The sequence below is a fragment of the Triturus cristatus genome, chromosome 1_1, assembly GCF_964204655.1.
Source record: "Triturus cristatus chromosome 1_1, aTriCri1.1, whole genome shotgun sequence".
Lineage (NCBI taxonomy): Eukaryota > Metazoa > Chordata > Amphibia > Caudata > Salamandridae > Triturus > Triturus cristatus.
In genome coordinates, this window is record NC_140579.1 from 19,275,126 (window position 1) to 19,287,751 (window position 12,626).

The 12,626-nt window shown below is 50.2% G+C and overlaps 1 protein-coding gene across 1 annotated transcript in view; it reads right to left on the bottom strand.

The window, feature by feature from the left end:
• Positions 1-5,023: 5,023 nt before the first annotated feature.
• The window catches only part of LOC146869167 (uncharacterized), a 140,068-nt gene continuing 132,465 nt past the window's right edge, over positions 5,024-12,626 (bottom strand). Inside the window, exon 6 of the mRNA XM_085653441.1 lies at positions 5,024-5,389. Within this exon, the coding sequence (XP_085509567.1) occupies positions 5,339-5,389 (51 nt within the window). The 3' untranslated portion in view covers positions 5,024-5,338. The remainder of the gene's footprint in view (positions 5,390-12,626) is intronic.

Below are 12,626 nucleotides of genomic sequence, written 5' to 3' on the forward strand. Positions count from 1 at the left end.
CAGGAATAGGTTAATGTAGGCCAGTCATGCTCCTAGTATGTAAACGATGGCTGCCAGTATACCACAACTAGACCAAAAATACTCCAGGATGACCATTATTATGCCATTGGAACTATTATGCCAGGAACAAGCACAATTATTTCATAGATAACACCCTTATGATGGGGGCTAACATACACATCTGGTGGTCCTTGACACCAGGCATAGCTTGCAGGAAGAATAGTGTTTATTATGGATGCACATAAATGCTGAGGAGTTTCTTAATTTTCTCTGGTCTGGATCATGCCCTCTTCTCCTCAGGTCTTGAGCTGATCAAGCACCCAACTGACACGATTTCACTCGGACTCCTGCAGTCCCACACTTTGGTGGGTCAGCACTGATTACTGCACAGGCTACTGCTGCCATGCTTCTTTGATGGTCCACTGTTCACACACATGTTGTGTCTGATACAGCAGGGACTTCAACATGGTCAATCTCCTTGTGGCTTAGTTATATTGAGATTGGATACAGACTGTCATGTGACAGGCCCTATAGGCTGATACAGTGTGTGCTAAGTGTTAGTATGAGTTACTGCCAAAGGTTCGGCTGGCTGTCACTCTAAGGGTCTTAAAATGAGCAGTGCTGCCTTTTTCAATAGGCATCTACTCTCTGAATTTGATACTAGGCTTGACTTCACCCGTGAGAGCTACTTTGAAGGTGCTGGCGAGCTACCAGTAGCTCCCGAGCTACTCGTTAGAGACCCCTGATTTACACACTATGATTCAGTGCCTCTGTGTAATGTGCATGCAATGTAAAGTGGGGTTAGGTAGAGTGGGGTAGATTGGGTGCATTGGAGTGTAATAGATTGGGGTGGAGTGGGGTAGAGTAGTGTGGGGTAAGTGGTGTGGAGGGGATTGGAGTGTCATGGCATGTTGTGGAGTGCCTTGGCGTGGAGTAGCATGTTGTACAGTGGAGTGGCGTGTCAGAGTGGAAGGGGGTGGTTTGGATGGACAGCTCACTCAACTTTTCGGTTCAGACGAAGAAGGTGGCCGGTACTTGCTTTGGTCTTCTTCGTGGGCTGAAACCCATTGTGGCCTTTTTTGATGCCTCAACTAGGCAGACCGTTATCCAGGCCTTGATTCTGTCAAGGCTGGATTACGCCTGCTCGTTGTATTTAGGAGTAAACAAAGCTGAAATACAGAGGCTTCAGAGAGTCCAGAATGTGGCCGTCAGATCCCTCCTGGGCTTGCGTAGAACCTGCTCAGTGACTAGTGCCATTCGGCGCCTTCATTGGCTGCCAGTGGCCAGGCGCATTGAGTTTAAGGCACTCTGCTTTGCCTTTAAAATTCTGAAGTTGGCATCTCCTTACATTTTGTCTGATCTCCTTTCAGCTTATATCCCTAGACGACCTCTTCGTTCTATGGGACAATGTTTAGTAACGGTTCCCCGGGTTAGGAAAGCCCGTGCTGGTGGACGCTCCTCCCGGCATAGAGCGGCCCTGCTGTGGAACTCTCTGCCGGTTCACATTCGGGAGCTTACCAATTATCTCCAGTTCAGGAAAGCAATTAAGACCTTTCTGTTCCCCTCTTTGTAGGCCTTGATCGTTTTTTCGTTTTGCTCTGCCGTTGCTTAGCGCCGGGACGCCTCTTAGCTGTGGCAGCTGTTGCGCTCTATAAAACCGACTAACATAACATAACGGGGCATAGAGCGAAGTGGAGTGGTGTAAAGTGGAGTATGCATGGTGTGGTAGCGCGCTACCCTTACAGACAACATATTTTCAATTGAATTGAGCATTACCTTTATACCAAAATGAGGTAAAACTCCACACAAACAATAATGTGTGCATAAGTCATCACCTAGTGTATGGATGTGTTTTTATCATATTCAAATATTTGTTTCCAGCACACTTTAGAATAAAAAATAAATTGCTTCATTTGTACTGATATTAATCTTTTTTGAAAAATCAGCACAGTTCATTTTTTTATGTGCTAGGAAAATAAATCCTACACCCTCTCCTCTTACATGGATGCCCAGCAGGATTGTCGCATTCATTCTCTCACTTTGAAGTTAGAGAAAGAAAAGTAAACACCAAACCCCCTCTGAAGCGAGAGCTTGACATTTGAATGCACCACAAATGTGACAAGATAAGACCAAGATGTAAAGACCTGTTTACTGAAAGTGAGTTTGTGGAAGAATACAGTAATCAAAGTTTGGGCAACGGGAGAGAGGAACTCAAGCTTGACAGCCTAAAGCAAATAAAGCCAGCAAATAAAAAGCATGACAATGTGAGTTACAAACCCCAAGCCAACGGTAAGCAACGGGCAGAATGCATTCCTATGCTAACTTTCTGAATGTCTCCAAAATGTCTTTAGCAAACCAGACAGCGCAAGGCTTTCAGCTAAAAAATTAAAGCGGGCAGGAAATCGACACATTGCTGCAGGTAGGCAGGGACAAAGTCCAGTGACAGACCAGGTGATTACAGATGGGCCAGATTGTGACCAGAGGGCCCAGGGTGTGAGAACAGGTTCCAGGATGTGAGCAGAGGGGCCAAGGTTTCAGCAGAGTAGCAGTGCAGCTGGGCCAGTGTGGGAGCAGAGGAGCCAGAGTGTGAGCAGAGGGGCAAAAGCAGAGGGGCCAGAGCAGAGAGGGCCAGGGTGTGAACTAAGGGGTCAGGCTGTGAACTGAGGGGGCAGAGTGTGAGCAGAGGGTACAGAGCAGAGTGGGTGAGCAGAGGGGCCAGGGTGTGAGCAGAGGGGCCAGGGCGTGAGACGAGGGGGAAGGGTGTGAGCAGAGAGGCCAGGGTGTGAACAGAGGGAGCAGCACAGAGGGGCCAGGGTGTGGACTGAGGGGCCAGGCTGTGAACTAAGGGGGCAGAGTGTGAGCAGAGAGTACAGAGCAGAGTGGGTGAGCAGAGGGGCCAGGGTGTGAGCAGAGGGGCTAGGTTGTGAGCAGAGGGGCCAGGGCATGAGAAGAGGGGGCAAGGTGTGAGCAGAGAGACCAGGGCGTGAGAAGAGGGGGCAGCACAGAGGGCCCAGGATGTGAGCAAAAGCAAGAGTGAGCACAGGCAGAAATATGCGGACAGAGCTGGGAGTGAGCAGAAAGGACAGTGTGTGAAAATAGCTGGGAGAGAACAGATGGGGCAATGTGTGAGGAGAGGGGCATTGCGTGAACTGAGGTAGGAATATGTGAGCAGAGGTAGGAATGTGAGAGCAGAGAGAGAGTGAGTAAAGAAGGCACTGTGTGGACAGATGTGGGAGTGAACAGAGGCGCGAGTGAGCTAAGAGACAGTGTCAGTGTGTGGGCAGATGGGGACAGACTGTGTGCAGAGGGGACAGTGGGCGCAAGGGGCTTCTAAATCTGCCCCCTGGAGTTTAGGAAAAACTCCTCCACCACGCCAGGCCAGTGAACAAGAGAAGCAGAACTGTCCAAAGGTGCATCTGGATGCAGAAAACATGAAGCGAACCCAATGAGTCCAAAAAGCGAGTTGCAAGCAAGCGTAGTTGCGATGCAAGGTGAACTTAAGTTTGTCTCCTTAAATAGGAACATTCAGGAAGTGCTGCATAGAAACAGAAAGTAGTATTCTGCCATATTGCCTAAGGGAACAGTATGTTAAAATGAAGGAACCAAAATCTACTTAACTGCAGAAACCTGGAATGGAATTCAGGCTATAAATATTAGGGCACAAGGTGTTCTGCAGTGCTGCAGAGAAGCTGATTGCTAGAATCAAATTTCCCTGTATGCAGGTTACAGAGACGCCACATGCTAGAAGCAAAAACTCAGCCCATAAGGCCTAGCGCGCATCCTGTGCAACAGAGAAGTTTTATGGCAAGGTCAAAGTGGGCCCCTGGTAATGTGATCTTTCTATCACTCAATTTCACCTTTGTTAATTTTTCTAATGTTGCTTTTTTCCTGCAGGCTTGAATGAGCAGAAAATCCGTAATAAAATTCAAGGGTGTTCTGAAAGGGGGCCCCAAATATGTTTGGCCCAGGGCCCCAAAAATTCTTAAGACAACACTGCAGCCGCTCCTCATCGCTTGGGGAAAGCGAGATACAAAGCACAAGGAACACTGAGCGCGGCTGCCTGCTAAGCTACCATGCAGCGCGTCCTTCACCCGGGAGTAGTCTTCGCGGCTGCCTGCTCAAAACAATACAGCAAGTTTAAAAACACGGCGTATGCTTTTTAGGGTAATCTGCCTTGTTTGCAGACTTGCTGTATTGTTTTGGTAGTAAAGCGAGGCTGCGGGGGACATTGTGTCCTTTTTTTTAAGTTTTCATGTTAATTGCAGCCCCTTCACGAGCTGTGATTAACATGGATACTTAAACAAAAGCACTCAATCTGCCCGCAGCCTCGCTTTACTATCAGAACAATACAGAAAGTCTGCAAACAAGGCAGATTACCCTAAAAAGCATTCGCAGTGTTTTTAAACTTGCTGTTTTGTTCTGTTAGTAAAGCGAGGCTGCGGGGGAGATTGTGTGCTTTTATTTAAGTATCCATGTTAATCGCAGCTCGTGAAGGGGCTGCAATTAACATGAATACCTAAATAAAAGCACACAATCTCATTCAGGTAGATAAGAGCAGCATGTGTATTCTCTCGCGCTTTATGACGTAACCAGTGTTTGTGAATAACCTTGATGTAACACGATTCTTCACGCACATAAACAAAGGTGTTTAAGTGTTACAACTGAAATAGAGTGAAGCCGCGTGACTCTTCCATGCCATTCATTGCTTGAATAACGCGCTCCTTAACTGCCACCCAGTTTCCGATATAGAATATCCACCCGAGTGAATTCACGACAAGATTATACTTTAAAACGATCCCCAGGGCTCTAGTCAAAAATATAAACTGTAGTAAACAGTACCTTTATGAAGCAATGAAGTAGTTGACAACCGAATGTTGATTTCAACGTGACCAGGAAACAAAACAAAATCAGGATCCCGTGCTTCTCGCCAAATTTGTAGTGTTCACATACTTCCAGAAGACATAGTAGTTCTTAAAAAGTAGATTTATTACAAGTTGAGAAGCAACAGTATAAAGGTCTCAAGGGCCCAGGAGGTCAGCGGCCACTGAATCCCAGGTTCCTTTTAATTGCATGAGAACATTCTACATTCTATGCATTCCCACTCAGTCCATGAGACAGTCTTACCTTACACATAACTTAACACCTGCAATATGCTAAATATACTAAATCTGCTAAACACCACACAAGCTTAACATAAAATAGATCCAAGTGTGTAGTTCCTATGGACTACACTTCCCAGAGGGCCACTGCTCTGTCCCATAGTCCTCTAGTGATTTAATGGTAGCTTTAGTTTTGGTTTCTTCTTCTTTCTATGACTGCTGCTGATTTGAATTAAACTTCAGACTCCTTTAACTTTGACAGATCCACTTCCATCCTCTGCGGTGGATAACTAGGGGTTGAAAAAAAGAAAAGTTAGGAAGAGAATGCACAACAGTTATGAACACGCATAATTTGGGGCTGCATAAGTTTTAGAAAAATGTCTTTATTGTGTTAATACTGATAGGTATATAATATCACATAGTCGGTGATAGCAACTTTTTTTGCTTTGCTAATAAGAAAGATGCTTTTGGATGAATTTGTAAAACTTTAAAAAATAGTAAAAGTTCATCTGATTGGGTTCAGCATGGCCTGTTTTGTGCAGATCTGTCCAATGGGAGGAGGGAGGTGGATGAAGGGAGGGGGTTGAAAAAAGAGCCCTTACAAATCTTTGCTCTTCTCTACAGAAAAAATCTGAACTGGAATACACCAAGCTTGGCATGAAAATAGGTTTTGCTTGGTATACTGTAAATGCATTCCATTGTTTGAGAAATTTGCAGTGGAAAATGGTTTTTGCCGACATCACAAGTACAAGAACTTTCTGCAGTACCAAGTGTTTAAAAAAGGAACACATTTAATTGGGCAAGGATTCTTTCCTCCTGTCATCCATGTACAACCCGTGGCCTCAAGATGTATACTTTGGACCCGCGCGCTGATTGGTTGGTCGCAAGCGAAAATGTTGTCTTGTGGATCTATTAAAGAACAACGGGCATGATCCCTGCATCTTTAAAAAAGTTTTGAAGGACCACATCTGGAGACAGGGTGACTACACCCTGACCCACAAGGCCTTCCTGAGTCATTGTCTCCCTAGACACCAAAAATATTTTTTAAAATGTGTCCATGTTGTCTAGGAAACAGACTTTGAGCACCATTTTGAATGTGATATCAATGCCTTGAACTCAACACACCCAAAATGGGAGCAATAATCAGGGTCCTACTTTTTGGAGCTTGTGGAGATATAAGTGCCATCTTGAAAGTGTCAAGTCTGTGGTCCATTGGTGCCACTCTGGGCGTCTCAAATCCACATCCTCAAAATACATCCGGAGCCCACTGCATCGGAGGTCGGCCATAAGAGTTGGGGTGCAGGGCTTGATTGGATGTCAGGCCCTGCGTCTGATCCTGCTGCTCACAGCCAAAATCCATGCACAGGAAGGTCACGCTCATGGCCTAGTGGGAAGCTGAACCGACCCCTGCTGCTCACAGCCAAAAACCATACGCAGCCGGGATCAGCTCACCCAGGCCCTGCGCCACAACCCCACCGCAGCTAAGGTCATCCACAGAGGGTGGGAGCAAGGGCCTTGAAAGAGACCACGAAATTAATGATACACTACTTTATTCAAGTGAACCATGTGGTAAAATGAGGATTTTTGTCGGAACAATGGAGGATCTGCTGGGTCTATACAGTGCAAAAATTGGTTTTTATTTTAAAAATGCATTTATAAAGTAAAGGTGGCTCTGAGAAGAGCCTTTGTGCTCATGATGTGTTATGTGCAGAATTATAGGAGGAATTGGATTCATTCTTCAGGTTTCTGAAGATGATCCTATTTCTTTCTACTGTGAAGTGTGCTCCATCTCTTCTGTAAATTCAAGGAATGTCGAGCCGGATGTCATTGTAGCCGGATCGCCTGCCGTGGTACTGGATGTATTCTGAAAAGTTACCGGAGTTTGTTCATTTTTAGGCAAAACTGGTTGGGCTATTTATGCTTTTAGGATTAACTGATGTCAGACTATACAAACTCTGGACAGAGAGAAGAGATGCATTAACTTTCCAAAGATTTCTTTCCTTTAAAAAAATAAAACAATACCAGTAACTGTGCCCAAATCATTCCCCCCACAAAGCAGTATCAGCTCCCATCACACTCTACATCTGTGCATTTAACTGGAGACAAAGCAAATTGGGTTCTGTAGTAGGGGATCTCTGTGTATAGTCATAATCTAGTGAATAGTCCCGCCCATGTGCGTGGACCCCGGAGCAATAAAAAATAATCTCTAAAAGGTGACAAATCATGCAGACCTGCATACACCTTTAAGAGAGAATTTAATTTAAAGACTGATAATGCAGCCTATACCCACAGGCTACACTGTCCAGTACTTCAACTAGAATTCCACCAACATCCACAAACAGCACTGCCTGTCTAGTTTTTCTCCACATAGGAAAAAACCCTGCCTCTACCAGCAAAAGCCTCTGGAATGATAGAGAGGAAGGAGTGGACAGACAAGCCCCATAGGCTGCCATTATGTGGCTTAGAACAGGATACTGTGCCTTTAAGAAAACTTTCCAGATTTCCAGAACTTTCCCCAGTATCCCAGAATGCCCAGCAGGTCCCATCTACTTTCAGTTCTTTTTTCCGGCTCCTGCTAGCAGGACCCTGGAGCATTGAGCTCTCCCCTTTTCAAGGGTTTTTTGGAGATTTTGTCAATTTTTGGTCACTTTTTCAAGTGCTTAGTAGCTGGTACTGTCAACATGCCTGGCTTGTTCGACAAGTGCCCGGAATGTGGTAGAAAGAAGGCTAAGACTGATCCACACGAGGTGTGTATAGGTTGCCTTCCCCAGTCCCACGTGCCTGAAGACTGTACCATCTGCCACTCGTTCTCAGCCAGACCCTGAGGGACAGAATGAAAATCAGGCTTCAAGTTCTGGAGGAGAGAAGACTGAAGGCACCAGGTGGGTCTGGAGGGGCTGATTTGGCCCATACTGAGGCCTCTGGGGGGCTCCCCAGAGGCAGGAAGACCAGTAAGCGCTCCCACTCCCCGTCGACGTCGAGGGCGTCGACGGCGACGTCGAGGAGGATGACCACCGTCTGTTCGCCGTCTCCCCAGGGCTCTGGGGAGAAGCGGTGTCGACGATCGACGTCGAGGGACCTGAATAGGCCGCCGTCGACTACATCGGCATCGTCGTCCAGCAGTCGGCGTCGAGATCGGACCCGGCGTCGACGCTCGCCGTCGAGGGGAGATCGCCGTTCGCCGTCGATGAAGAGGAGACGGTCGGCATCGCCGCCGAAAAGGAGATCGACGTCGAGACGCTCGAGGTCGAGGAGATCGCCATCGAGGCACAGGTCGCCGTCGAGGCACAGGTCGCCGTCGAGGCACAGGTCGCCGTCGAGGCGAAGGTTGCTGTCGAGGCGAAGGTCGCCGTCGAGGCGAAGGTCGCCGTCGAGGAGAAGGTCGCCGTCGAGGCGAAGGGTGCCGTCGAGGCAAAGGTCGCCGTCGAGGCGGAGATCGACGTCGAGGAGAAGATCGACGTTGAGGAGAAGATCGACGTCGAGGAAGAGAGAGTCGCCGGAATCGGTGTACTCTGTGGTGTATACGCCTCCTCGGATGCCTCCGTCACCGCCTTCTCTCCCACCTCCTTCGACTCCTCCTCCACCACAACCACCAATGCCGCCTCCTCCACCCCCACCACCGCCACCTCCACCGCCACCACCGCCTCCACAGCTGCGGACACTGCCTCCGCCGCCTTCACCTCGGTCGCTGCCACGCACTCCAGTGGGACCGCCGCCGGTTCCCCCGCGGTCGGTTTCCCTTCCGAGGTACCCGAGTCCGCCGCAGGGGACCCCGAAGCCACGACGCCCGCGGTCGCCGGGACCGGCTAGACCGGCGGACAGGCCGCAGCCGAAGAGGTCGAGCTCCCGCTCTCACAGGAGGAGAAGGTCACGGAGCCGTGGACGGTCATCGTCGGACTCAGGTCGACGCCGTAGGAGGCACAGGTCCAGGTCGCACACGCGCTCCTCGACCAGAGACTTTTCCCCGACGCTGTCGGACTCACCGAGGACTAGGGTGTCTCCGGTGGACGATTTGGTCTCTTTCCAAGAGGTGCTGTTGAGAGGGGCAGCAAACTTGGGTATCACGGTGACGGTTCCAACACCCACGACGTCCGTGATATTCGAGACACTTCATAAGAAACATCTGTCTCGCCCTCTACTACTCTACTGCCCTCTACTGCCTCTTGTACCAGGACTGGTGGAACCCGCGTTGGAGCTGTTCCTCACTCCCGCAATGACGAAGGCGGCCCCCTCCAGGCTCATGAAAAAGTATAGGGCCCCGGAGTCGGACCCTACCTTTTTGAGAGTGGACCCGAAGCCGGATTCGGTCATCGTGACGGCGGCGAGGAAACAACATGCGACCGCCCCTTCGTCGACGGTCCCGCCTGACAAGGAAAGCCGGCTGGACTCTGCGGGCAGGAAGGTGTGTGGGACCGCCGCCACCACCATGAAGGTGGCGAGTGCAGGGGCTTTGTTGGGCCGTTACGACCGGGCCCTGTGGGAGTCCCTGCAGCAGTATGCGGACCTGCTGCCCCGGGACAAGAAGGAGGACTTCTTGGAGACAGTGCACGAAAGCATGCTGGTTTCTAATCAGGTGATCGGCGCAGCGGCGGATGTATCCTTGCTGGCCGCCCACGCCTACTGTCATGGCGTCCACCAGAGGCGGCATTCGTGGCTGCGCCTGACGTCCCTCAAGCCAGAGGCGCAGCAAAGAGTGGCCAACCTGCCCTTCTCGTGGGAAACCCTATTCGGGAAACATGCGGACGATGAGATGGCCCGCATGAAGGCGGAGGCGGAAACCCTGACGGCCGTTGGGTTGGAGAAGGCCGAGAAGAAGAAGCACCCGTTCCAGAGGCGGTTCGGGTCTTCGGGCAGAGGGCGTGGGCAGGGTTCGGGACAGCAGCAGCAACAACAGCAGCAGTTCCGCAAGCCCTTCCAGAAGCGCCAGAGGGGTAGAGGAGGCCAGCAGGCTACTACCACTACCAAGGGCCCGGCCGGGTCTCGGTCCTGAGCGGCTACTTCCCCCTCAACCGTTACCCACTCCAGTGGGGGGAAGCATTCAATTTTTTCCGGCAGAGTGGAGAAAAATTACTCAGGACAACTGGGTGCTGAATATTGTTTGCAATGGATACAGTCTTCGGTTTATCAGCCCGCCTCCAGCGATTCCGCCGGTCAGCTCTCGATTCCAGCTGAGAGAGCTCCAGGCGGAGGCAGACATCTTGTTGAGAAAAAAGGCGGTAGAAGAGGTACCTCTGTCTTAAAGGGGAAGAGGTCTGTACTCCCGGTTCTTCCTCGTTCGCAAGAAGGACAAGAACGAGTTCAGGCCCATTCTGGATTTGCGACAGGCAAACAAATGGATTCGCAGAGAGAAGTTTCGCATGCTATCGTTGCACCAGATTTACCCTCAGCTGCAACGGGGAGACTGGCTCTGTGCCATAGATCTACAGGATGCGTACTTCCATGTGCCCATAGCACAGGAAGCACAGGAAGTTCCTGCGATTCCAAGTCGGCGCCAATCACTATCAATACACAGTACTGCCATTCGGGCTAAAGTCTGCGCCCAGGACCTTCTCGAAGTGCATGGCGGTGGTGGCGGCACACCTGCGGAGGAACAAGGTGTTTGTCTACCCGTATCTGGACGATTGGCTGATCAAGGCTTCATCCTTCTCGGAAGCACAAGATCACTTCCGATGGACGTGCGCTCTCTTACACAAGCTGGGGTTACACGTCAACATGTCCAAATCGGTCACGATTCCGGTCCAGTGCATACAGTACCTGGGGGCCTCCATCGATACGCGGTCAGCAAGCGTGTCTACTTCGGAGGAGAGACGGTTATCACTCCTTCGGAAGGCTCAGGACCTCAGGACTGCTCCATCGACGACAGTGAGGAAGGTGTCTTCTCTACTGGGATCGATGGCCTCCTGTATCTTCCTCACGGCTCCACATGAGACCACTGCAGGAGTGCTTGGAGGATCAGTGGGATCAGAGGACAGGCTCTTGGGACGACAAGATACGACTGTCGCTGCATGCTCTTCAGTCTCTGAAGTGGTGGTGTTCGGCGGAAAACCTCCTCAAGGGGGTTCCCTTCCACAAGGACATTCCCACGACGAGTGTAGTGAGGGATGCTTCTCTCCAGGGCTGGGGAGCGCATTCCGGGGACTTGCAGATTCAAGGAAAGTGGTCTCCTTTGGAATCGACGTACCACATCAATTACCTGGAACTCAGATCTGTCTTCCTGGCACTGAAGGCCTTCCTTCCGTCCTTCCAGACCAACTCGCTGCTGATACAGACGGACAATACAACCACGATGTATTACCTCAACAAGCAGGGGGGGTCGAGATCGCGCACTCTGTCGCAGGAGGCGCAGGCGATCTGGCGCTGGCTGCTGGCCCGAGGACTGACGATTACGGCCACGCATCTGCCAGGGGTGCAGAATGCTCAGGCGGACGCCTTGAGCAGGCTGATTCAGGAAAACCACGAATGGGTCATAAACGACGAAGTACTAGGAGAAGTCTTCGCAAGGTGGGGGACTCCAGACGTAGATCTGTTCGCCACCGCCGAAAACAGCAAATGCCGAGACTTCGCATCCAGATACTACCAGCGGGGGACACTGGGGAATGCGCTATGGATCGATTGGTCGAACAGCTTTCTGTACGCTTTTCCACCCATTCCCCTGATTCCGGCGGTGCTCATCAAGCTGTCCCAGTCCAGGGCGCGGATGATCCTGATCGCCCCGGAGTGGCCCAGGCAGTGGTGGTTCACGGACCTTCTTCACCGGTCTCTCCTTCCTCACATGCGGTTGCCGTGCAGGCCGGACCTTCTCACGAAGTTCGGGGGGCGGATGGTGCACCCCAACCTCTCGTCTTTGAGTTTGGCGGCATGGCTCCTGAAATAGTGCAATATGGCCATCTGAATCTACCAAACGATTGTATGGACATACTGAAGGAGTCTAAGCGACCTTCCACTAGGACATCCTATGCTTACAAGTGGAAGAGGTTCTGTATCTGGTGTAAGTCCAAGAACTTTGATCCGACAACATGTAAGGAAGATGTCATCCTTCCATAACTTTTACATCTGGCGCAGTCTGGCCTTAATTTCCATTCCATTAAGGTTCATCTGGCTGCTTTGACTGCTTACAGGAAATGCCCTTCACAGACTTCCTTCTTTCAGATCCCTGTGGTCAAGGTTTTTTTGGAAGGCTTGAAGAAAGTGTTTCCTCCCGTCAGACTTCCTTCGCCTTCCTGGGACTTGAATGTGGTGCTGTCCAGACTGATGAAGGAGCCTTTTGAACCCATTCACAAGGCTTCATTGCAGCACCTATCCTGGAAGGCGGCGTTCCTAGTGGCCATTACATCGGCCCGCAGGGTGAGTGAACTTCAGGCATTATGTTGTCAAGAACCTTATACTGTATTTCATGCTGCTAAGGTTGTGATGCGTACTCACCCTAAATTTCTTCCTAAGGTTATCTCTGATTTTCATGTCAACCAGACCATAACTTTACCTACGTTCTTTCAGAATCCCTCTTCGCCAGCGGAAAGGTCTCTCCAT